The 27772-nt window shown below is 38.5% G+C and overlaps 1 protein-coding gene across 9 annotated transcripts in view; it reads left to right on the forward strand.

The window, feature by feature from the left end:
• Positions 1 to 27772, forward strand: part of FAT3 (FAT atypical cadherin 3) — a 418659-nt gene that overhangs the window by 310526 nt on the left and 80361 nt on the right. For 8 of the 9 annotated variants that reach the window (XM_042792184.1, XM_042792182.1, XM_042792186.1 and 5 more), the window contains 4 exons: positions 8281 to 8420; positions 18099 to 18374; positions 19944 to 20154; positions 23686 to 27759. In XM_042792184.1, the coding sequence (XP_042648118.1) occupies positions 8281 to 8420; positions 18099 to 18374; positions 19944 to 20154; positions 23686 to 27759 (4701 nt within the window). Of the gene's footprint in view, positions 1 to 8280; positions 8421 to 18098; positions 18375 to 19943; positions 20155 to 23685; positions 27760 to 27772 lie in introns of those variants that run through there. The other variant, XM_042792191.1, reaches the window with a different exon arrangement.

Here is a 27772-nt window from a genome sequence, read left to right on the forward strand (position 1 = left end):
ACCTTTGGATGTAAAATACTGTGTCTGCACAAAGTGGTGCAGAATTTACATGAAGAGTTATAAAGCAAATGCTATATAAAAGATTAGAGAAACAAAAAGCCTTTACCACAGACCTAGTGGAAAGGGTGAATCAGCAGTCTTTATTTACAGGGATTGAGCCTGGCTCTCATTTCAGCATAACTATTTGCGAATGGGTTTAGCCAACAGGAACGACAAGGGCCACAAGAGAAAGGGTCTGTCAGAGTCATTTTCATCCACCTTTTATTGCCAATTTGTGCAGATAAAAGACAGAAGCAGCAACGTTTCCTCTTTGAATTTGTAGCATGGTTTCTGATGTGCCAACCGAATTAAAATTAAACCCAAAGCTATTGTCATGTTCTGGGGTTCCTGTTAGCCCCTGGGGAAGGACAACATGTTTCCTGCAGTTTTCCTCCCATTCCCTTGATTGTTTCAGTAAGCTACATGCAATTTATTAGCTAATGTTTACATTCTCTTTCTCTTCCTCACTGACCCTTACTTTCCTCCCAGGAGAAATTCATCTTTATTGATGTTATTGACGCTTTTTTCCCATTTGAACCTTTTGCTGGACTCCTCTACCTTTCACAGCTTTTTGGCCCTTTCCTTGGTGAATTCACTAACTTTCATTAAAATGCTGCTTGTGTTAAGTGCTGAGATAAGCCCCTGCTCTTCCCTGCATTCTTTTACATTATTAGAGTCACTTGCAATCAAGCAACACTTTATAATAATATTTCATTTTTGCCTACCAAACAGAGATGATAGGGAGACCATTATGAAATTTAAGCCTTTAATTTGTCACTTAATGGAACCTTTATGGCTAAAATAGTTCAAATGGTTTAGAAGATTTTTGCTATTTAAACAACCGTAGCTCCTGATGCTGCAAGATGCTGCATCACTGCAAAGGGTCATGGACACAGAGCTTTCCTAGACTTAATGAGAAATCAGTGACCCTGTCCATCCAGTTTGGTACTGTTACCATATAAATATTACTGCTGTTAAAAGTAATAGCACTAGTAACAACACCCATTTCTGCAATAGGAATAGCCAACAATCACAGGCATGCAGAAGACCCTGCTGTTCCAGATGCTCTGCAACAAGGTGCAAAGACAAAACCCACCCTGAGAGGTTTATAGACAGAGCACTGTAGATTTAGATTAACTTTGCTGCCTTTAGTCAGTGTCAGTATCAAACGACACTTTTTCTCCTTGTTCCTCAATATCATCATGTGAAAAAAAAAAGATGTTGATACTTCCCTTTTTGGGAAATATTGAGGCCTCATGCTGAAAAGCCCAGTGAAAGACATAGGTTATCAGTAGAAGTTAGTTGTCATGTGTGAAAAGCTGTATGGGACTACTGATGCAAGAGATGGTTTCTGTGCTGCTGTAAAACCTAGACCTGATCCTGCTCCACCTGATATTTTGTGATTTTGGACCTCTGTGCACAGTTCACAGTAATGTCAACAAAAGCCCTGAAGGCTTATGTCGAGGCATGGTTTAATATAGAGTTTGCAGTTTGACCTTTATGTTTATGACCTTTTCAAACTAAATGGGCATTGGAATTACAGAGGACCTCTTTTTTGATGTATAACATGCACTTTCTCCCAGCTAAAAAAAGAAGGGAGAACAGATGAAGTTGGCTATGTAGTATTCTGTCTGCCTAACTTCAGAGTATTATTTGCACCTGAATTATATATACTTTAAATAACTGTTTAAGTTCTTGAGTTAACCCGCTCCAAGAGAAGAAGGTGCCTTGAAGGCAAGATCATCTTCCCTCCATGGATTAGGGAGGAACAGAATGCTACCTGTGTGTTTGTTTCTTTGTTTAATTGGGAAAGGTTGAGATGTCATACCTAGTTTCTGTTTTCAGACTGCATTCAATGCCATTCTCAGTTCATGCAGATCCCACAATGTGAAAGATATGAATGTAGGCTGTTTCCATTGTGTTAAATTTATTAAGTCATTTATGCAAAACTAATTTTCAATGGGAACTCCCAAAATAAGTCAGAGGTCTTTATGTTTCCCAGGTAAACTGAGCCTTCTCTGTCTCTTCCTTTGTTAGTGGTGGGAATGGTGTGATGACTACTTTGACACTGGAGCTAAGCTGCATGGTGCTAGTTTTTGCTTAAGTAGCATGTTGCACAGCATCTCTCTGATTCTCCAAACAGGCATCCCTCTATCTTTCATTCTTCCCCCAGCCTATACCTTTCTAAAAGCAGCCAAACTTTAAAAGCCAATCAGAACTTTTTATCAAGGATGCTTGAATGACAATAATTTTAATATCTATTAATTTTAATTAATTGTCCATTTAATTCACAGTGCTACAAATTTTCATTAATGTAAAAAACATGTAGCTCCCTAGCCTCCTAGGAGAGACTTCCTAGGAGAATTATCTTCTCTGAGAACTAAAATACCTTTCTCATTTCTTTTCTGCTTTTTATGCCCTTACCTTCAGCTTCTTAGCAAACCCAAGGCTTTGACAGTCCTTACAATAATTTTAGCTGAAAATTCAGTCTGCATTATTGTCTTCTTCTTAGCATGATATACTACATAAAAGAATAAATATATGCATGTCATATTATTAATATTTATTATGTTACGTTTAACAAAAATCTGTAGTTGAATTTGTATTTGTTGAGGCAGTACCTAAGCTTATTTTGTCTTTTTTGAAAAGAGAAAAATTGGAAATTTTGGCTTTGCTTCTTTTCCTCAAAATTGTAGAGGCACTTCAGACTCACCTTTGAGTTTCAGGGTGAATTAGTTTTCTTCATTTTCCCCTGATTCACTGTTCTAAGCAATGTGAGAATTGTAGCAGTTGGCCCAATTTACCGTCACTGTCCTTGATGGTGTTAGTTTACTTTGGGACAAGACAAGTAAGTATCTTCTCTGCCCTGAGAAAATGTATTTTAGAGGACTATTCTCCAAATTAGATCATCTCCTGTATTTCTCATCTTTCATTTGTCCATCATGGCATGGTAGGCCAAATGAGATTTGTGTGAGGATCATAGTATATCCTGGCTTTATTAAGTCTGAACATGGAGCATGTATGCTCTTTGCTATCTACCAGTGAAGGAAGACTCTTGCCAGGTTTTACCCATGTTTGATTTGGGGATGTCCTCCAGAGTTCAGTGTGATCCATCTTCGCATCTAAGACTGAGCAAGTCTGATTCTTCACAGTCATCATTTTTGAGATGTGTATTCAGTCCCACTCTTCTGGATCGTTCCACTGGAAAAGAAGGAAAAAGGTCCTCATGTGGGACTCATTTGCCTGCAAGTCCTCCAGAGTTGCTGACATGTTTTCTTCTCAGAGGAGAAAATAATTTCTCACAGCAGCATAATCCCATTTTAAACTGCATATTAACAGCTGTTAGAAACATAGGGAGGCTCAGCATCTTCCCAAAAAGTAACCCCATCTAGGAAAAACACTACAAAAAAAATTCATTGCTTGTGCAAATATAATAGCCAAAATGTAAGCATAATATGTTTGAAAAATAATAAAAAAAAAAAAACACTGAAATTCGAAAGGGGCAGAGATGCAGAGCCCACATTCTGTAGGAATGCAAGATCTGGATTGTATCTTGCCTTAGGCAAATTCTCCAGCTGACCTCTAGAAACCCTTTTTAACAGTTCAGGAAGTTTTCCTTGGCCTGTCCGTTGAACCAAGTGAGTGGAAAGCTTATATCAGAAGATCCTCTCCTCTTAGTCATTTAAAGTTCAGTGTTTGTTTTTTATGGAAAGGAAAATTAATTCTTTCCAAAGCATACAGGATGTTTGTTAGAAGAAAAATATGCTCATAGTGACAGTGAAGCCAAGAAACAAGCTAAGAATGAAGGTATCACTCCAATTCAACCAGAAAATGTAACCAAGGCTACTCTATACCAAGAACACAACCTAAAGTCTGTTGGCTTAGAGGTGTCTTGGTTCAATTTCTTGAGATCTCCTTCTTGACCATACCATGCCATCTATTAAATGAAAATCAGGGCTGTTCTAGAAAGGTCTCATGAAGCTGTAATGAGGGCCAGATAATAAGATATTTTGTACCAGGGCCTGTTTTTACAGCCATCCTGAGTTTGATAACAGCTGGAATTGGCTATAGTTATATTGGAAAATCCTATATAAACTATAACATGCTTTCAAACAACATTAAACAATCCCTAGTTGTAGAAATAGAATGCTTCCAGGCCTTATGCAAGAGCACTAAGATCATTCTCAAGAAAGTAAGGGTGGAAATCATGTCACTCTAACTTTAGGTGTCCAAACTGTAGAGATAACTATCTGTGCTAGGTGTCTTTGGGAATCTTAACAGTCAGGTAGAGAGAAAAAGCACTTTCTGGATGAATTTGTATCATCCCAACATGGTAAGTCTTCTCATCCACAGATGGCATTGCAAGTAGATGTGGACTTCTCATGGAATCTCACTCTTAAGTGCTTCAGTTTAATCAGAGTATTTCAAGGGAAATCTTTAATCTGTATTGAAGATGTATCAGCATTATATCTTAGCCTGCAATGGTATTACAAGCAATGGCTAATCCACATCTCTCTGAGGTCATTCAGTGTTAAAATGCTTTCTCAGGAGAACCTGTTTAGCCAACTTGCCAGTTCAGTCATCTTGCCTTCTTTATCACTGATTTTGCCAAAGTGCCTGAGGAACTCACAATGTATTATCTTCATTTGAAATATCTCTTTCCTAATGCAATTGCAAGCACATTAGCAAAGACAGCTTCTACACATCTTGTATCTGAAAGTAGGTTTTAGTAGACAATAAAAAGGAAAGCATGTGCCATATGTTGGAAAATGGAATAACTAATAAAAATTCACATTAATAAATCTGAGCAGCTAAAAACAATTTCATCATACTTAGCTCCCTTTCATCCTAAGATTGTGACCAACGAAAATGTTAAATGACTGATAGTAACACTGGTAAAACTTATACTGTGGGAGCTTACAGCACTGCAGATGAGTCTGCTTCAAAAGGGTTGGTAGTTACCCAGCAGCATGCTTTTGAAAACCAACCTCAAGTGCCCCAGAAATGTGTGAAGCTGACAACTTCTCAGCTGTCACCTCCTACGGGCTCAATCCTCCGACCTCAGCTCGAGCACCTTCAGAAGGAAGTGGTTTCATGTGGAGTTCCCAGAATAGTTCAGCTGCAGGAGTTTTTAAGGGAAGAGTCCTGTTTGTTTTTACACAAGAATGTTCTCTTTCTCTCTGTGCCTCTCCAGCACCCATCTTTCAAAGATAATAGTGTTGGATGCTTCTCTGCCTGCTTCATAGTAGGCCTTGCATAGACTTAACACATCTATAGACTTTTGAGTTTAGCATTTGTACCTGATTCATTATTTATTCTTCAGTGCTGTAGTATAATTTCAGAAGCTTTCATTATATGAGAACCTGTTTTGAGGGTATGTGAAGGCTGAGGAGCAGCACAAAGCATTTCCAAGCTGCTTCTACTACTCCAGATGAGAGGCAAGTCCCAATATCTCAGGCAATATTCCCAAAGTTCAGCCACCTGAATGGTTCTTCATCTGACCATGGTCTGTTAAAATGTACCAGACTGAATCAGGAATAAATCAGGATTTCACTCCAAAAGAGATTATAATGACAAATCTCACAGCAGGATGTTCTCTGATACATCTCTGTCTCAGTGTTTGATGCAGTTTCTGCCTTCTTTAATAGAAAATTAATCAATATAAAATAAATCACATTGCCTGGTTGGTTACAAGTGTAGGCTAGATTGGGTTGTCTGACAACCAAGATATAGTTGTTTGTCACTAGACCATTTTGGAAGATGTGAACAACATATAAAATACTCATATGATGGATTCAGTTCTTATTTTAGGGGAAGAATATACTTCAATTCATGAAAATGGAGCAAAGAAGTCAGTGTATTTGTAATACACTACATAGTGCTCTGCAAACCCAGCTCTAAGACAAGAGAGGAAGGACATTTAAAACATTTATTGCTAATCCTTCCATGTTACTTCTTGAAAGTTTTAAAGGCAGGGTTTCTTTGGAAGTGTATGCCAGTTGATAGCATAGAATTTTTGATTGCTCATTAAGATGGTTATTAAGCATCTTGAAGTATAGGATTTCATTTTGTTTTCATGGTTATCAGTATGAAACATTCTCTTTGTAAAGTGTCTACTGTCCCAAGGTTAGATTCATTTCAGCAGAGATTTCTTTGCAAGAATCTCAAAGTCTTTTCAAAGGAGGCTTTTTTTCAGAGTTGGTTTTCATGGTACAATTTTTCTCAAGTAAAATGATTTAAAACATTAATTGGGAGATGGCATCTTTTTCTCCCAGACTAACTTTTAAAAAAAAAAAAAAATCATTGAAAATATGGTCAATGTCCAAATACCTTGCGATTGCTTAAATATCAAGGACAATTATGCTTTTTTTCCTAGTGTCAAATACTGTTAAATATATATGTATCAATGGAGAAAAATACACAATTTGGGCTTGCAGAAGGAGGTTAGGGAATAAGCAGTATTTCTATCCACCGTAAATGACAGCAGATCCAATGTCAGTGTTTTCCTGGAAAACTACAGCTGCAACTATTAGTCTTAGAGCTGTATATATGTATATACATATATTCAGCATAGGGAGATCTGATGGCATGTCTGAAACAACTGTATTTAGATCATTTCAGTGGGCAGAAGTTCACCATTCTGCCTTTCCTTTCTGTAGGTCACCTGCACTCTTATTCTTCCTCCCCCTTTCTTCTCCCTATTCCTGAATGTCCTCCAAGGCAGGTATGGACAGAACAGTGCTTCTAGCTTACATTTTCTTTGCTATAGCCTGTGCAAGAAGTAGAGAGAAGTGAGGGTTTCTTCACATTAAGGAATTCAGGGCCTGTAATTTTGCTGTGATTCCTCCTAATCTTCAACTTCCTGGAATGCCAAAACCTCTTTCTGCTCATTAAACACATGACTATTTCTGAAAATATTGCTTGCCACTGGTCAGCAAACCATGCAGATGCAAGACTTGATGGTAGAGCAGGGAAGACTGTCCTCTTCAATTCTCTGTCCCCAGCCCAAAAATGAGAGCCATTTGGTGATAATACAACAGCCATTCATATATATGTTTCTCTATATATATTGCACGAGAGCTAAGTCAATGGAATAGATGTTCTTCTACCTGTGGATCTAATCTCAAGAGTTCTGAGCAGCTCTTACACAAGTTTCATAACCAGTGGGATTTGAAAGCCTTTTCCACTTTGTGGAACTAGAATGTCAGAGACTGTATCTAGGGCATTGCATTGCTGTGTAATGAATATACCTTAAAAGTTTGTTTGTCAGCAGTGTTGTGTTCCACCTCTCCCTGTCCCCACCCTCCAAAAATTTCAGACTTAACTCATAATAAATTCCATTTTATAGATGAGTGAGTAGGAAGCAGCTTAGCAGCAGGGAGTGTGTGCTTTACTTTTGAACATAATGAGCAGTTCTGATTTATAAACTATAGCTGTGGCTGAGAAATCCTGTAACCCTTTAATCTCAAATTATTTATGACTATTTATGGCTTTCTCTTACTTTTTAATAGATTTTTTTTTCCCTTTTTTTTTCTTTCACTTGAGACTCAGGAGGGTTTTCCCACTGCTGCATCATTCAGTATGTGACAGGATAAGAGGATATTAGTTTCAGAACAGTGCCTTGTGAGGGTTTATTTTAATGGAAAGGAATTTAGGATGTGTATCCTGTCAGATCTGTTTGAATAATTCCTAAAAGACTAGTAGAATTTGACCTTTGCTGCCAGTAATTATCATTGTCCTTGAAATTAACATAACAAATCTCTATTTGCATTTTTAAAATTTATTATAATTGTAATTTTAAAAGACTCAGTTGACGGTCTTTGCACCCACAAGCATCAGTGAGAATTTCCTGAAAATAAAATTTGCAGAGTAAAACACTTTTAAAATTATTTTTATACAAAAAGATAATTGTACTTGTTCATTATCCATACTACAAGGGCACACATCTTATGGGCTTACAGCCATTCGATTCTTTTTATAGACTCAGTTATGGTTCACTTAAATATACTGCTAGATTTTTTTCTTGCAGTGCATTTTAATGATATCTGCTTTCCAATATACAAACTGTGCTTTGAAATATAAATGAGTTATGAACAAAGAAGTATCAGTAGAGGTACTGTGTATGCTAAGGCAAGCCGTTAAGATGGATGCCAGTAAACAGATATGCCCACTTCTAGGAACATTTTCAATGGAAATTTTCCAGAGATGGCTAATTTAATTGTATTTTTGTGCAACAATTAGGAGGGAATTACGATAGTTCTTTCGACGCGGAGAAGGGAGTGGGCACTATTGTCATTGCAAAGCCCTTGGATGCAGAGCAGAGGTCAATATATAATATGACTGTGGAGGTCACCGATGGAACAAACATTGCTACAACTCAGGTAGAATATCACATTCCTTTCTTGGCAAGTTTTTCATTTGTTAGTGGAATGTATATGCTATAAACATTAATAATTTTGCCATTCAAATAAAACCTCATCCTTTGAGACCACCGTTAACTAATGGAGGGGATATTTTTCAGAGCCTGTCCATCTGGTTGTAAAGAATTGGCTGTTGAATGTTTCCAAGCATTTTTTCTCCTTTTGTCCTTTTTGTGCTCACGCAAAAGTAATTCACCTTCCTCTAGCTGAGGGAGTCCCTATCACAGACGGTAAAGCTTAGATTTTGACAGTTGTACCACCCCATAATGGTCCAAAATACAATAGTGCTTCTGTGGTGTTGAGGAATATTGCTATTGATTGTATTAAATGGAGTTTATACCTCTCATCCTCCCAAGACCTAAATACGGGACACAGGATCAATTGTTCAGAGAAGAAATTGTTCAGAAGCGAAAGTTAAAATTCAAAGTAATTCTCATTTAGTGTGACTGCCCACTATTACATTGTCTTCTGGGGAGCAGCACCAGTGAACCCTTTAAAACTAGGCTTGCTTATCAGGCTCAGTGCCTTTCAGCAATTAAAAAGTCAGCTCAGATAAACATGAACGGCTGGGATAACGCCTGCTCTGACACAACCTTGTCAGAGAGACCCTGACGCAGAACCTGGGTATCTCTTTGCTGGGAACCAGTCTGAAGTTGGGACACAATCAGGGTCATGGCACAGTGACAAGGACTCTGTGGTCCAAGTGGTACCAGGGAGACTCCAATGAGCAAAATCCTTCAATACAAGGTGGAGTTGTGGTATATAGATTATCTTAGGGCCTGAAATCCTACATGTAAATTATTGCCCAAGTATAAAGTGTGCCTGTAGACTGAATATTATTTGACACATAGGGAAAAATACATACTGGTAGGGTAGAGGACACCTGTATGCAGCTTCAAATCCCAGATTAAATAAAAAAAAATAGGTTGTGATGTTATTTGTTTCTTTATAATGTAAAAGGAAGGCCTGAACATTTTTTTATATTTACATATATACTTGAACGCGCAGATGCTTCTGTTTTACCTTGCCTTTTTGCTCAAATGGTTCAGATGTAAATCTGTATTCACTGAGTCACAACACCAACTTTCCGAAGAGACTGTTAAATCATTGAGTGTTTTCTCATTCTGAATTCCTGTTTATAACCAGCCTTAAAATCTCTAAGTATCACTATCTGATAATTTCTCTTGATAATCCACTCTTGATAAGTAAACATCAGTTGATAGTAAATTAGGTGGTAGGAAATCTGCTGTTTTCCCTGTTAGTTTCAGAAATTAATTGCATCTCTGCTAAAAACATCTCTTATTTTTAACTTGATTATATCTGGCCTGTATTCCCTGTTATGTGTTTCCTTGCTCGATTAAAGAGCTCTTTTAAAAACATTATTTTCTCCCCAGGAAGGCACTTACTCAGAATAGTCAAATCACCTCCCAGTCTTCTGGTAGACAAGCGAAGGATGATGACTGACCTCTTTATGTTCCCTTTCCATAAGGCATTTTGTTCAGCCCTTGAGTAGTTTTTTGTTTTGCTTTGTTTTTTAATCTTGGCAACACTCTGAGTCCACATTTCAGAAATGTGGTGTTGAATCGCTAACACAACATTTTTTTTCTTGCAAACATTTCAGCCAAAGAAATATTAAAAAACATAGGGAATTTCAAGCATGCTGGATACAAGTAATTTCTCTTCTCATGGATATTATGTTTATTGTTTTTGCTGCTTTTGGTTTAATAAATTGACCCCTATGACAGACTTCAAAACCTGTTTTGATAAAAACCCTACATTTTTAATTAAAACATATGGTAAAAACATATTTCAGTAAAGCTGTTACATTCTAAAAGAAGCCTGAGCATTCTTTGTAACAGTGATGTGACCTATTTAAAAATGTAAGATAGACATTTAAGATTGAAATAGTAGAACATGAGATAATAATTGGTGGGTACAGACCTTTCTTTCCTCCACCTCCTTCTGTCCATGTGGAAACTGTTTAAGTATTTAATTGTGGCCTGGACAACATCTGAGAATGTGTTTCTTTTGGTCTTCACAACTAAGATTTCAAAAGCGATCATTATCTCAAAGCTACCAGACTTACAGTATGCCTAATTATTTCTCCCTTTTACAAAACTTTCAGACTGTATTTTTGACTGTATTTTGGAGCCTTTGTTTACCTTTCATCTTTATTTCCTTTTAGAACAATAATTAAAAAATCAAACTGTTAGGTTAAGTAAAATATGTCATAGAAAGAGTCAAAAAAGCATCTACTGATGGCTCTCTGGCCTTGTTCTGAGTTTTGATAAAATGACATTGTAAGTATTTTGTCTCATATACATAGTACCACCTGCATGTTTAACTATAGCTGCAAGAAGATATGGTAGAAGAGGAAGTGGGTGGAAAGAAAATGTATAAATTCATCCCCTTGTATAACAATAAAATAATATAAAGCCCCCCTCAAAGTGCAATTGGTTATTATGAAACAGCTGATCATCACCATGCCAAATAGAACAGTCTTGCTTTTTATTCCACCCCACCTGTTTCCCTTTATATCTTCCTGGCCTTTTGTCTATTACACAGTTGGAGGTGGTAAAATACAGCATAAAAATGCCAAAGATTTTTGTGTCGGTAACATGATCCCTGGCACAGACTTGCAGAAGTTTCTTCAGCAATGTTTCTGCATGCCTTAAACTCCGATAAACTGTTTGTTTCCTTCATGTCTTACTGCGCATGTGGTTCACCACAGTACCATGAGAGGAAGGAAATCATTTTGATTTAAAAGTTAACATCTGTTGTATTAATGGTTCACTGTTGTGAGAAGAGGCAAAAAGAACATAAGAAATATTTTAAAATAAATAAAAATTCACAGACTTCCTTTATAACTGAAATCCTATTTGGTTTGAGCATGATCAGGTTTTCAAGAAGGAATACAATCTCCAAAGTGTCAGGACTTGTTGAGCTGCTGCCACTCAGCATGCATCCAGCTGAGCCTCAGCCATCACGGCAGCACAGCCACGATGGGGAGGGATGGAGGGGGCAAAAGATGAAGAAATATTGACTTGTTTGATTTATATATTTGGAGTGTGGGTATAAAGCTTCTGTCATTTTGATTAACTTCTAGGAAGGCTAAGTCTCCTGACTTAGCCAAGGAGAGGTTTTGTTTTTATCCCTTAGCTTAATTCATCATTGCTCCAGGCCACGCAGTAATTTATTAAAAGCTGAAGGCGTACGTTGGCTCTAAATCCCCACGAAACGCGATTCCTGCAGCTGCCAGGCGAGCTGTTGGCGTTGGGGAGGGGGACGGGGCTTCTGCATCCCGCACTGGAGAAAGCCAGGACAGCAGCTCCACGCAGTGACCCTGCTCCTCGCCACAGCCACCGCCTCCCTTCGTGCTGGGGAATGGTCTTTTGCCCTCTCTTGAGCAGAGAGAGGACTTTCCCAGCAAGGAATCACTGTACTGGCATCTAAATGCCTACTCCTACCACAATTTTGACTAACTTTGACTGTGTAACATTAGAGATTCTCTTGGTCGTGAGGCAGGTTTATCCCAAAGCCTCCTTTTTTATACTGAACAACTTAGATCCTTTAAAACCAAGCACAACATAGGAGGAATAGTGTTTATTTTTTTCTTTGTAGTGCATACAGTTGAGTTTTGCTAAAATACCCACAGAAGTAGAGTACAGTGAGGAACAATCATATAAGTGATGGTAATTTTTTACTTTTATTGAGAATATTGTACTAGCAGATAATTATTTTTTTTAAGAACAGACTCCTGAAGTCCTGGTATTATATGAAAAAGACAGTTTTATTTCTTGCATATTTTCTTGCCTTCTCCTTCCTTCTCATCATCCTAACCACTATAAAACAGATGCTTTAAATCATGAAGGCTGATGCTTCCAACCTAGGAAGCAAAAAGTGCCTCAGTTCCACTTCTTGCAAAACCATCTCACTATTTCCCAGTAGAGTGTACACTCAGAGAGGAACATGCAGTTTCCTCTGAAAAGTCTTTGTAGATCAATACATGGTTCACTTGTAATATCTTCAGCTGAAGCCAACCCGACTGAAAGAGCAGATGGGAGAAGTTACTGCTCATTGCCCCTTTTTGTCTCCCCTTGCAGACGGTTGTGGACATTTATTTATTCTTCTACTCAGGTTGAACTTTAGCTGTGAGTTTCAGGATACCAAACTTGGTCTCACCTCTCAGAGAACACCTTTTCTTTATAAGATGTTTCTTAACAAAGAGGAGCTGATGGACCACCCCGAGTGAGGGTGTGAATGGTGAAAAGTTTTTCTTAGAGGACCATGGCCAAAACGTACCTAAGTTATTAGAGCCTCCAGAAGAGGTTCTGGGCTGTGGATTCTTCTTGGATGGACAAGAAGCATGGGGTTTCAATTCACTTTTTCAATTTTGCTCAGTTGAACATTCCTCCAAACTAGAACCAACCCAACCCTTATTTTTTTTTTTTCTCTCCCATCCAGCGATCTCAGCACTGCCTTGCCTGTGAAACAAAGACTTTTCCCCCCATTTTAACATAACACAAGGGTCATGAAAAAGTATAAATAACAGGCCACTGAGGTTGGTAGGGAAAGTGTTTGCATTTTTATGTTAAGGTTGGGGTTTGGAGGAGAGAAAAACTTGTCAGGGAGTAGAAAATAAAGCTGTGTGGTAACACTACTGAAAGCAATATTAAATCAAAATAGGTTTTCAAAACCTGTACAAAAGCGTAACCTGAGTTTAAGCAATTCAGGCACTTAATAGGTTGTACTACAACACTGTGCCCAGACCAAGCAATTAGCCAAGTGGATTCTTCCAGCTTCAAATGTCTCTAAAGCAAATCCTGGCATTTATCCAGTTTTCACTCAAACACATTTGTGCCTAAACCAAAGGTATTTGTGATGGGCAACATTAAAAACAGCTTTGGAGAGACTTCCTGCGTTAGGTTTTGTCCTGCTTTGATTTGATTGTATTTCTTTAGGCCTTTCACTTAGCATTTTGAATACAAAGTCTTTGCTAATGCTCTGAGTGTTACTTTGCCTAATTTGTAAGCTTGGAAGCTTGTGAATCCTTTATTTGAAACTTGCTTAAACTGTGGGAAATAGGAAGTGAGCAGGGAGAAGCAAATCTTTTATAGCAAGGCGCTTGTTCGGACTATAAATTAGGTTCTGCACAATGGCAGCAGAAGGAAGCAAGCCTGCCTTTCTGAAGCCCGCGACACGCTGGAAAAGATACGAGCTTTCAAGGATAACCAGGCAGAGACTGCTTTGCTGCATGTTTGCTTTATGAGCGTGGAAAAAAGACTTGCAGCTAATGTTTGTCTATAAAAAGTGGTTTAGTCAGTAACCTTGCACAGTCCTCAGCAAAGAAGAATCTCTACTTAGCAGCAAACAAATAGTAAACATTTCCATTCATCACCTTTTGGAGATGTGTTGGGAAACTTTTAAAGCCTGTCTTTGATTTTACACAATGGGTATTGTCACAGCTTAACACCCCAGGCACCTACACAGTAATAAAGTATATTTATGTAACACAGCTCATTCTTGCCATATCTTCCTTTTGGAAATAAATATAAAGAAAGTATTAAATTACAAATACACTGTGAATCTTTGAGCCGCTTCAGTAGGTTAACACTTGATTTGGGGTTAAATACGTGCTACAGGCTGGCTAAAGCTTAAGTCTTCAAGGAGCAGAGTGCTGGCCCTTTTGAAGTCAATGGGAGATTTGCCAGTAGTACCAAGATTTTATGCCTAAGTTTGGCAGCCATTAAATGCATTTGAGTAACTTTCCTCATATTAACAATCTGTTGGCATTCAGCTTACTCAACTTCACATATGTTTGTAGGATCAGGTTTTCTATGAGCCTGGTGTTCATGTCAGTGTAACAGTTGTCCATTATTAACGGAAAAGTTTGCCCTCGTCTCTTTAAGTAACACCTTACTAAAAGTCATCCTGCTGCAGCAGGAAATCTCCTGCATAGGAAGGTGGCATTTTAAGGTGACCTAATAAAAGGGGAATGGCTCAAAAATAAACCTGAAACACCTTCCACAGCTTTGCCACTGCACTTTTTGTGTGGCTTTGGTAAGTCATTTAACCCAGGCAGTGTTTTCCTGGGCAAAGGATCAGGATAATAATGGTCACTTGCTCCTCAAAATATTGTAAGAATTGAAGGGGTAATATCTATTTAAAATGGCACTCAAGTTCCATTTCATTTCACCTGATTTTGTTTCAAGTAGCTCCCAAGACAGTTAAATTTTTAAGAATATAAAAGAATTCCATTTTCTTCTTTTCCATACCTTGTGCATTTAACTCTGTATAATCAGTATTCCCACATATAATCTAACTTTTTTGTTGCAAGAAAAATCCACCCCCCTCTAGTGAAGGAGAGACCATAATGTTAAAATTGAAGTTGACTCTCAGGGATTTTGAGGGACAGCTGACAAAAATTAAAAATACTCTTAACTGCTTTAATAGAAGAAATTGTGAATCAGTAATGACCTCTTTATTCATTAGCATCCCTAACCCACTGCCTTCCATCCCCAAATGGAAGTGTCTTTTGAAATTCAGAGTATGTAATAAATAATGCGTATTTCAATGTGGATCACTTGACTTATCATTAAAATACTGTCATCTCTAGGGATGAAGATACCTGCCACTTAAACAAGCACTTGATCAGTTTTACAGCAGATATGAAGTGAAAAAAAAAATAAAGAAAAAAAAGTTATTTTCTGGAAACTATCAAAGCAATTTTAAGTGCATAGTTCCCTGTAAGTTTAACAACCACAGTGAATGAGAATCTCAATTTTTTTTATCTTTTCCACTCTCCGTGCCTCCCACTCCCCAAGCACCATCATGGTCTGTGTCAGGGCATTAGTTTATAGCTTTTTCGGTGTGAAGAAATGCTGCTTTGTAAATCCTTGCTATAATTTCCATAGTCTCATGGCTTACCCGTGGTCTCTGATGTTGATCCAGTAGCACTCAGTTTAGTTTATGCAGTCTAGTGAAGGCATAAATCATGGAGCCGTGGCTTGCACAGTCACGGTGCAATCTTTGTGGTGGATAAGGCTTTATGACTTCCTCTGCTTTCCCAATTTGCCAGTGATCCCAAAATGCATTAGATATAAGGGGAAGTGAACCCCATCACTGAGGTGATCACAAGCCGTGTAAACAAAACAGCATGTCACCACTGTAGCAGTATCTTTAAGACACATTGTTATGCATCTGTACTTTTTTTTTTCCTTTACAGAATAGCTTGAGCTTGCACACAGCAATGTTAAAAAACAAATTCACAGAAACAAGGCTGTCCCTCACATGGCAACTTATTTGTTCAAGGTAGACCATGTTGTACTAGCATCAGCAAAATCAAACAGTTTTGGTATTTTCAATTGAATCCATTTGAAATGTTTTTACTTCTCTGTTAGACTATCTAAAACTGTAAATGACAAAGTTTTTGGCCACTAATTAAAAGTAAAATAAATTGTGTTGTCTTTGTTAACAATACAGCAGTAAAATAATCCAGCCGTGCTACAGTGCTACCTGGCAAGGACTGAGGGTATCAAAACTGCTTAAGTAGATGCCTTTAAGTATTAAACACTGGTAATCAGATTTTCCCCAGTTCATATTGCTTCAGTGTCTCTTCCTTACACTAACAAAAGTGGTTTGGCACTGGCTCTGTGTCCCATTAGAGCAGAGTTGAAGAATTTTCATTTTTTCCTCAGGCTTTTCATGTATTACAACTAATTTCTTCACATATTTTTCAGATGTGGGTTTAGCTTTTTGTTTCCTCAATCAGTTCAGAAACATGCCTTGATATATTGTATAGCAACAACAAAAAAATAAAAAACTAAGTAACTCTTCATCATTATTATAGGCCCAGCAATGTATATTTCCCCCAAATTTTATTGCTGTCTGTCCAGGACTGAAGCATAGCTTAATATAGGCTTTGCCCTGCTTCACTCTAGCGTACCATAATCTGGTGAAAATTAAATTGTATGGAATGCACAGTTGAAGTCCTATGCCATTTAACTTACAGAGCATTTTATTTCAACTGTCTTTTAAACAGTTCCCAGGCTAGTTCATTATGACTGCTGCTTACAGTTGGTCATGTTCTTTCTGGTAATGTGTTCTGCAAACCCTTCCACGTATCATGGACATCTAAAGTTTCATTTCTCTCTGAGGCCAACATCTGTTTGTGCAATATTGCAGTAAAAGTATAACTTTTTTTATTCTGTTAAGAAAGTATGGGTGAACAGGGCTTGATCAAGCAAAATAATAAAATATTTGTTTAAAAAGAGCCAAGTACTTTTCAGAACAAGAAGGAAAATATCATGAGGGATGGATCTAGTCACCTCGAAAAGTCCTGTGTATGGCCTTTCCCACATTTTTCATTGGACTATTTCTTAATTCAAAGCCTTTGAATAAAAAAGATTGTTCCATTCCATTCTTTGTAAAACTAGGTGTATGCTTTCACAGGCATATTCTACAAAAGATAGTTTTTGTTTCCAGTAACAAAAAAGAGACAACTCTTTGCATTTCATCTTTCAGCATTATGTAGTTTGTCAAGAGTTTTGCTGCCACACTGCCCAAAGTAATCTATGGTATACAAAGTCTGGAAAGCAAATTTTCTCCAGGGAGTGACTCCCCCAATGGTCTAAACCACAAAACCTCATCAGATCCATGCATGCATAACATTGTATAGTCACATAACTTTTGAAAAGTAAAGCTTGGAAAACAGTGATTCTTACTAGTTACCAGGGTCAGCTTGTGATATATTGAAATAGGCAGCAACAGTAGCATCCTGGCTGCCTTCCCCCCTCTCCAGGTTTTTTAGGTATCAATACTGAGGTTTTAAATACAGATTTGAAGCAAATGGCACAGCATTCATTCACCTTTTTAGCAGAAGTTCTACCATTCATAAACTACAACAGAAGGGAGGCAAGTAAGTGTTCGAGGGGAAAGTGAATTAGTTGGCAATAAAGACAACCATCACTGGCAAAGGAGAGCAAGGATGAAACCACAAAAATAATCCTTCACTGTCACCAGTGCTCTGAGATTACCTGTCCTTGGTGGTTTGTATTGATCTGTGTGGGATGGGCTTGCATGGTCGTGAGGCCCTGTCTTGTGAGGTTCTCGTCTTATCAAGTGTCACCATTCCTAGCACAGCCTTTGACATTTCTAGTATGTCCTAACGCAATATATCAGGCAGAAAACAACACAGGATTTAGCCATTGATTATATAAAAAGCAGATTTAAATAACATGAAAAGGATTCTTTTATAGCCTCACTAATAGTGAAGGGGAAAGCAAATCCTGTAATAGCTCTAGAAGTCTCTTGTAACCAGAACAGTTACAAGGGACAGCAAAACCTTTTCTATGACCATTGCAGCAATATTTTCCTATCTATAGATATGGATATATGGACTTCTTTGTCAGGCTCTGAGTAGGTCTTATAATTAGGAACTTTTTGCCTCTGAAGTCATATCCTTACTATTTCTTTTGACCTGAACAGTAAGCATTTAATATTAAATTATGCTTCTCTGTCCTACCATACAGCAGCATAACATCATCAGTCATCTAAAGTAAATTACATTTCTCTAGGTGCTTATTCAGTAATCTGACAAAACTTCAATAACTTCAAATGTTTTTCTTTTATTAACTGTAGGTTCTTATCAAAGTGTTGGATAACAATGATAACGGCCCAGAATTCTCTCAGCCAAGTTACGATGTCACCATTTCAGAGGACATCCTCCCTGATACTGAAATTCTGCAAATTGAAGCTATAGACAGAGATGAAAAACATAAATTGAGCTACACTATTCACAGCAGCATTGATACAGTCAGCATGAGAAAATTCAGAATTGATCCCAGCACTGGGGTGCTCTATACTGCTGAGAGATTAGACCACGAAGCTCAAGATAAGCACATCCTTAATGTCATGGTAAGAATGCAATATTCACCTGGCTCAGGACACAGTCACTGCTGCTTCAGGTGCATACATGCCTTAGTCTTTGCATAAGCAAAGGATTCTTAGTGCAGTAAGTAGTCATTACTTTCTTCTTGCTTGCCCCGCTGTGTATTTATTTTACATTTTTTATTTGGGCTTTTTGGGAAACTTATTGTGAATTCACTGTATGGAATATGATATGATTTTCTATCTCAAGGGAGAGCAAGCAGGAAATTATTTAATCTCTTTGCATCTGGTCCTTTCACTCAAGGTAATTTTCAGAGTTTCTGAAGTGAGGCTGAAAGTTATTTTAGAAGTTACTCACAGGGAGATAACTGCTTTCTTGCCATAGAGAATGCTACAGCCTTTCAGAATACAAGCCTTGTTTATAGTTTACTTTTATAGACTTATTTCAGTGCATAAACTGTTGATGTACAAAATAGCTTTCATCTACATTTCCAAATGTTTGGATATTCAGAAAAAAAATTAATTACCATTTTTTGCTCAGTGTGACTAAATTACAGAACATGTCTGTCTGTTTTCAAGTGAAGATTGTATATTATGGGCTGGAGGTTAATAAAAAAAATCTGTGTTAGTTTAAACATTGTAGTCAGCTATTTTCTTTAACTACTTAAGACTCCTGCAGAAGAGATCTTTGAAGGAACAGCTCATGACGTGTTAGGTAGGTAGGTAGGGGGCCATCTTGCGGGGGGGACCCTAAGAATCAGTGAGCAGGAGCTGACTTGGGTCTCAGCTCACAGAGTAACAAGCTGCAAGACCTTTGGTGACCAGCCTAAGAAATAAATATAAACAATCACAAAGAGACATGGCTGGCAGAGGTCATTTCCTGGTGCTTGATTTTGATCTCAACCTGATATAATAGGTTTTTGCTCTATTTAAGAAGAATCAAACTTTTGGGGAGCCCATGTTGGAAGGATTATCAGTGTAGCAGTGCTGAGATATTTTCTATGGGGTTGAGAGAGGTGTGATCAGTGATGCCTCTGTTGGGAGTGCTCAGCACTTCTTAAGGTAATTTCTACTCTGTTTACTATTGGTATCATCATCTTCAAAAGTGTATGCACATATATAATGATGAAAAAGTCCACTGGCAGCTACAAGCATGAGACTGACAACTGATCATATTGGGTAAAATTGTTTGTAGGTCTTTGAAAGAAGGAGCAATGGGCAAGCCTCTATGGTATTAAACAGGGAGTAGCAGGGCAAAGGCATGACCATTTGGAATATATTTTAAAAAAGTATTTCTTGCAGACCTAAAATCAAATTTAAAATGTCATCTGGTTGCCACTTTAAAAATTCATGTCATGACTGCCATGCATTTTTTCACAATTGAAAAAAAAATGTCCCTAAGCTCTTTCTGTTTCTTTAATTTCACTATCTATCATCTCACACATGATGTATTTTAGACTGTTCTTTGGGACAAATAGATTTTTTTATTACTTTGTATTAAATATAACTGAAAGTATTATTAGCACTCAGATGAGTAGTATTTATTAAGTTTTACTAAATGACTATCAAGATGTGCATTACACTCTTGTTCTGTAGGTCCGAGATCAAGAATTCCCTTATAGAAGAAACTTGGCCAGAGTCATCATAAATGTGGAAGACTCCAATGACCATAGTCCGTATTTTACCAGCCCACTGTATGAAGCCTCGGTGTTTGAATCAGCAGCAATTGGATCAGCAGTCTTGCAGGTCACAGCTTTGGACAAAGACAAAGGAGAAAACGCAGAGCTGATCTACACTATTGAAGCAGGTTAGGACAGAGGCTGAAAATGTTGCGTTGTGATTCATGCCATACACAGAGCAGTGCTGTGATGCTGGTCCATCTTGACACACAAGTCAGCTTCTTTGGTCTACCTTCTCCTGTAGAACTAGTCAAAGGAAACACCATCCTGTTGGTTGGGTTTTTATTTTGAATCTACCATACCCAAAACCTGTCAGAACATTCATTAGAAGGCTGAAGAGCCTTTTACCTCTAAGTCTTTGGTTCAAAACCATCACAGAATAGTTACTGAAAGCTACAGCCAGTGGCCTGTCTTCAGGTTGCTGGCTTCAGTCTAGTACACAGTGGATCCTCCATGAACAAATCCCACAACAGCTGGTATTTCCTGGCATCTTTGCCAACATGCAGATCAGAAGAGCATGGAGACTAACACCAGGGCAATGCTAAAAACCTGTGTCAGCAGAGCCATAGCATTTTAATGGCACAAGGTCTCTTGAAACTAAAGGAGGGCATGGTGATACCAGATTAAAATTGCTTTTGCTGTTAAGCACCAGATATTTGCATTCACCACATAATCTGTACCCGCAAAAGCATTCCTCTGCCGGTACAACAGCACGCTCGTGAGAAATTTGCATTATATCTGCCACACATGAAAGTGAATGTAACTTTTTCTGGCTCATATGGATCTGATGTTAAAAATTCTCTCTGAGATAAACCATTAACATATATAGAAGAGGGGTGCCTGGAAAAAGAGAAAAGTAGAAATTTGTAACCTTTGGATTTTTTAATGTTTCATTACTACTTTTTTTGTTGTTGTTTAGCAATATGAATCTTTGCATTGTAATAATAGCAAAACTGGGAACCTATACTGCCCTAAAAAGAAGCCTTACATACTGCAGATTGTCCCCATATGAATCAGATCACAAGCCTTTGCCAGCATTAGGTTCTGATCCTGCAGGATCATTATTTATCCCTATATTATTATAAAGACTTGTCACTAGCTAGGATGACTTATTTCAATTAGGAGCAGGCTAAATGACAAAAATAAGTAATAAAATAAGAATATCTATACCATCTCATATTGATTTAACTTAATATAGATCAAGCTTACACCTTAAATTAAGCTGATCGAACCTGAAGCTTAGAGAAGACCCAAGGAACTTTTTTCTGTCATTACCGTGTATGCTCTGTGGAAGTAGAGTCCCTTAAGCAAACCAGGAGGTGAAGTCTTTCGCAGCTAGAAGTGTTGAGCTTAGACCATTGTGATCCTACAAAGATCTTAGCACTACAAAACAAGTATCTCCTTCATGCACTGCATTTGGTCTCACCGGTTATTTCTCAGTATTCTCCAGTGTCCTTTAATATAGATCAGGGAAGATTTTACCTGTGCCCAGGAAGGACAAAACTGTCATATAGAATGAACTGTGAGCAGACCAGATCAGGTTCCTGGGGCAGTGTTTTTCAAGACTGTTTCCAGTTTTTTCTTGACAGCCCCCCCAATTATGGGCTGCAACCCAATAATCACCTATAGGTGCCACCACAATGTTAACAGCAACCTGACTATGTTCATAGATTAGTGTTAGGGCCTATGGCTCCCATGCACTGGTAATAGAATCATACATGTTGCAGACAGAAAAATATGATGATTAGAAAGGATACTTGAGCTATTAGATGATCCTTTTGATCTGCATGTTTTTCTCTTTTCTAGAGTCTTTCTCTTCCATTGCAGCCTGTTTCTGTTTCATCATGAGCTCTGGCTCAAGCATCAGACTTCAAACTTCCATTTAGTGTAAGCCTCACACTCCCCCAGTTTCATTATCCATGGAAGTTCCAATCACAGATGCATCAAAATTCAGTCTTCTGCTGCTGTAGTTTCTATGATCCATAAAATCTGCAGTTGGGGATACTGATTTTAACTGCACCATTCAGATTGTACACAGCCCTTTCATTCAGGGGAATTACATCACTTTATATGTAAAGAGAGCAATTGGTAAAGAAAGTAGCTTTTGTGTAATTTTGTAAGAAATTCCTAAAGAAGAACCAGCTTTTGCCTGACCTGAGGCAGTCAGTGGCTAAAAATTATTTGTATTAGCAAGCACTGACAAAATAACTACAGCAGCATTTGTAGTGTCTGCAAATATGACAGATACTGTGATCTTTATGAGGATTTGTAGCTCTGGCAGAATCTCAGCTCCACAGTGAATAGGACAATTTTTGTTTTAGCTAGTAGAGTAAACTTTACTGATCTGAAAGGATGGATATAAACAGAAAGCCGCTACCAGTATTGAACTGCATACAGTAGTATGTAGCTTTAATTAGCTTCGAGGCCCCAGAATTTACAACAGATAGTGAATCACATCTTAAAAATAGTTCACATTAACTCACTTCATTTAGGATTCCATGTATTTGGTATTACAGCTACAATTTTTACATTTACTGCTCTGCGCACAGCACCTGTAATAATCACCATTAAAAGAAAATCTCTTGTTTATCACCAGTTACCTGAGACATATTTCTCTTCAAGTCATGGATGAATGCTTGACTGTAGATTGGAAGCAGTTCTAGATTTTAAACTGTAAATTACAATAGCAGGAACATGTTATAATGATTGGAATTGCTGTAACTCAGTACATGCTGTTTATATTTAGAATCAAATTCTGAAAAAGAGTGCGTATTCTTATACATGCCATATACACTTGCAGCATCCTATACTTTAAGCAGGCACTCAAGGAACCAGCAAAATATGGTTTGCCTACTAAAGGTGATCTCTAATTACAGGGTAAGCTTACATATCAAAAGTTTTGAATCTGTCTTGCTAAAGAAGAGGTTGGCAAAAAGGCTAAAAAGAGAAAAAGACCCCAAAGAAGATCCTTGATCCAAACTCACTTGTTTTCACCTTTATGCAACCAGTGATATATCCCTGCTTTTTTGTTGTAACAGACATTTCATGACATTTTCTGCTAAATCTCATTCATCTAGATTCATCCTCGTCAGAGATCGTATGATAAACCTTTGTGCTGCAAGATACTTGAATCTCTTTTCTATGCTATTTGTTCTATTTTTCTAAATGTCACTTTAACCTTCTTATATTCAGTTCTTTGAGTCTTGAACTACTGTAATCTTCTCTACGGTTGCTTAATATCCTCTTCAATTAAGAGCCTGAGTTGTTATCCATTTGTCATGTAATTGGCTTGTTAGCCTCTGATCTAGTTTCTTTGCCTTAGGTGTACATTCATTTGACTAATTCCCATAATTTAGGGATGCCTTTTCTTACTTCAGTAGGTGTAATGTATATTGCAGCACTTGCTCACATGTTGATACTCACAATCAAGATATAGATAGCAGCACCTGAGATTCTGAAGGTTTGAACACCTATACCATCTACTGAGATACCTGATTTTCAGAAAGGAAGGATGGAAGAGCCTTTAGAAGTCTTTTATGTTGGGGTTGGGTTTTTTCAATAACGGCCTTTAACAAATTGAAGCTAATTGCTCCTGGTTTAGATTATCATTAAGTGTGTTGTATTTAATTTCTAATTTGCTTCCATTATTTGTGTTTTAGGAAATACGGGAAACACATTCAAGATTGAACCAGTTTTAGGGATCATTACATTACTGAAGGAGCCAGACTTAACCACAATCGGACAGTTTGTTTTGTCAGTCAAAGTGACTGATCAAGGTTCTCCACCGCTGTCTGCAACAGCAATTGTGCGAATATCTGTGACGATGGCAGATAACTCCCACCCTAAGTTCACTCTCAAAGAATACCAAGCAGAGGTTAATGAAAATGTGGATATTGGTACTTCTGTCATCTCTCTCTCTGCAATCAGTCAGTCCACATTAGTTTATGAGGTTAAAGATGGGAATGTGGATGGAGTCTTCACTATAAACCCATATTCTGGAGTGATCACCAGTCAAAAGGCCCTTGATTATGAACGTGCTTCCTTCTATCAGCTTGTCATACAGGCAACAAATATGGCAGGCATGGCATCAAATGCCACTGTGAACATACAGATTGTTGATGAAAATGATAACCCACCGATTTTTCTCTTCTCTCAGTACTTGGGCAGCATAAGCGAAGCTGCTCCTGTAAATAGCATAGTCCGGAGTGCAAATAACAGTCCCCTCGTGATACGTGCCACTGATGCTGATAGCAACCAGAATGCTTTGCTTGTCTACCAGATTGTTGAATCTACTGCAAAGAAGTACTTCACGGTAGATTCCAGCACAGGTGCAATCAGAACAATTGCAAATTTAGATCATGAAACAATAGCCCGCTTCCACTTCCATGTGCATGTTAGAGACAGTGGGAATCCCCAGCTTACAGCAGAGAGCCCAGTGGAAGTGACCATTGAGGTAACTGATGTCAATGACAACCCACCAGTCTTCAGCCAGGCTGTATTTGAGACAGTCTTGCTCCTGCCCACATATGTTGGTGTTGAGGTTCTCAAAGTCAAGGCTACAGACCCAGATTCAGAGATCCCTCCTGAATTAACATATAGTCTGATTGAAGGCCATATGGACCATTTTTTAATTGATTCAAGCACAGGGGTACTTACCATTAAAAACAATAGCCTCTCCAAAGACCATTATATGCTAATTGTAAGAGTTTCTGATGGGAAATTTTATAGCACTGCTATGGTGACAATAATGGTAAAAGAAGCCATGGATAGTGGACTTCATTTCACACAAAATTTTTATTCCGCTTCTATCTCTGAAAACAGCACCAATATCACAAAGATTGCTGTGGTGAATGCTGTTGGTAACCGCCTCAATGAGCCATTGAAATACAGTATATTAAACCCAGGCAACAAATTTAAAATCAAATCCACCTCAGGAGTCATTCAGACAACTGGCATCCCCTTCGACAGAGAGGAACAAGAGCTGTATGAGTTGGTGGTGGAAGCAAGCCGTGAACTAGATCACCTTCGTGTCGCTCGAGTGGTGGTGAGGGTTTATATTGAGGACATAAATGACAATGCCCCAGTGTTCGTAGGGCTTCCATACTATGCTGCTGTGCAAGTTGATGCTGAGCCTGGTACCCTGATATATCGAGTGACAGCTATTGATAAAGATAAGGGTGAAAATGGTGAAGTGTCATATCTTCTGAAGGAAGACTACGGACATTTTGAAATTGATAGAGGATCTGGTAGTGTCACTTTAAAAGAAGCTTTCAATTCTGATTTATCTAATATAGAGTATTTGGTTGTCATTCTTGCAAAAGATGGTGGCAATCCATCGTTATCTGCTTTGGTAGAGCTCCCCATTACTATTGTTAACAAAGCGATGCCGGTATTTGACAAGCCCTTCTATACGGCTTCTGTGAATGAAGATGTAGAAATGCACACACCAATTTTAAGCATAAATGCAACCAGTCCAGAAGGCCAGGGTATCATTTATATCATTGTCGATGGAGATCCCTACAACCAGTTTAACATTGACTTTGATACTGGAGTTTTGAGTGTCATAAGCCCACTGGACTATGAAATAAGTTCTCTTTTCAAGCTGATGGTGCGAGCCAGTGATGCCCTCACTGGTGCTCGAGCTGAGGTCACTGTGGACTTGATCATTAATGATGTTAACGATAATCCTCCAGTTTTTGATCAGTCGGCTTATAATGCTACTTTGTCTGAAGCATCTTTGATTGGAACTCCTGTACTACAAGTTGTTGCTATTGATGCCGATTCTGACAATAACAAGATTGTGCAGTATCAGATAGTCCAGGACACCTTTAACAGCACCGACTATTTCCATATAGACAGCACCAGCGGCCTAATTCTGACAGCCCGGATGCTGGATCATGAACTCATACAGCAGTGCAGCTTGAAAGTCAGAGCAACAGATAATGGGTTCCCACCACTAAGCAGTGAGGTTCTTGTTAGTATCTCGATAACAGATATGAATGACAACCCTCCAGTTTTTAACCAGCTAATATACGAATCATATGTGAGTGAACTGGCACCTCGGGGTCATTTTGTGACTTGCGTCCAAGCCTCTGATGCTGACAGTTCTGATTTTGACAGACTGGAGTACAGCATCCTATCAGGAAATGATAGGACCAGTTTTATTATGGACAGCAAGAGTGGTGTTATTACCCTTTCCAACCATCGCAAACAGAGGATGGAGCCCCTGTACAGCCTGAATGTCTCTGTGTCAGATGGGCTGTTCACCAGCACAGCTCAGGTGCACATACAGATCCTTGGGGCCAACCTCTACAGCCCTGTGTTTTCGCAGAGTGTTTATGTTGCAGAGGTTAGAGAAAATGCTGCTCCTGGAACTAAGGTGATCCATGTGAAGGCAACAGATGGGGATTCAGGTGTATACAGCCAGATAAGCTACTCCATAATAAATGACTTTGCCAAGGACCGATTTTTGATTGATAGCAATGGGCAGATTCTAACAACTGAGAGGTTAGACCGGGAGAACCCACTGGAAAGTGATATCGGTATATTTTTGAGAGCCCTCGATGGAGGTGGCAGGACTACATTTTGCACTGTGAGAGTGATAGTAGTGGATGAGAATGACAACGCTCCTCAATTCATGACAGTTGAATACAGAGCAAGTGTCAAAGCAGATGTTGGGAAAGGTTACTTGGTGACCCAGGTGCAAGCAGTAGATCCAGATGATGGAGCCAATTCCAGAATTACTTATTCTCTATATAGTGAAGCTTCCGTTTCAGTAGCTGATCTGCTTGAAATAGATCCAGACAATGGATGGATGGTCACCAAGGGTAGCTTTAATCAGCTGAAAAACACAGTTCTGTCGTTCTTTGTCAAAGCAGTTGATGGTGGCATTCCTGTAAAGCATTCCCTCATTCCTGTCTACATCCATGTTTTACCCCCAGAAACTATTTTGCCTTCCTTTTCTCAACCCCAGTATTCTTTTACTATAGCAGAAGACACTCTCATAGGTAGTACCATTGACATTCTGCATGTTTTGCCTAATCAGGGTGCTTTGTATACCACAGTTAATGGTGAGCTAACTGAAAACAACAAAGATGGGGTTTTCATCATAGAGAAAGACACGGGGCTCATAAAACTGGATAAGAGACTTGACCATGAGACAAATCCTGCTTTTCACTTCAAAGTTGCAGCCACCATTCAGTTAGACAAAGTAGACATCGTGTTGACTGTGGATGTGGAGGTTAAGGTATTGGATATAAATGACAACAAGCCCATGTTTGAAACAGCTAGCTATGATGCTATAATAATGGAAGGAATGCCTGTAGGAACAAAACTTATGCAAGTTAAAGCAGTTGATGCAGACTCGAGTGCAAATGGACAGGTCACCTATACCCTTGCAGTGGAATCAGAGCTGGAGAAGATCACAGAAGCATTCACCATTGATAGCAACAGTGGCTGGATCAGCACGCTGAAGGATCTGGACCATGAAAAGGATCCTGCTTTCACCTTTGCAGTGGTGGCCTCAGATCTGGGGGAAGCTTTATCCTTGTCATCCACCACCTTGGTCTCAGTTACTGTGACAGATATAAATGATAATGCACCCGTCTTTGAGCATGAGGTGTACAGAGGGTCAGTGAAGGAGAGTGACCCTCCAGGGGAAGTTGTGGCTGTTCTTAGCACCTGGGATGAAGACACATCTGATGTGAACCGGCAGGTTAGCTACCATATTACAGGTAAGAAACAACT

Source organism: Tyto alba, unplaced genomic scaffold (assembly GCF_018691265.1).
Source record: "Tyto alba isolate M040663 unplaced genomic scaffold, T.alba_DEE_v4.0 Super-Scaffold_2, whole genome shotgun sequence".
NCBI classification, from domain to species: Eukaryota; Metazoa; Chordata; class Aves; order Strigiformes; family Tytonidae; genus Tyto; species Tyto alba.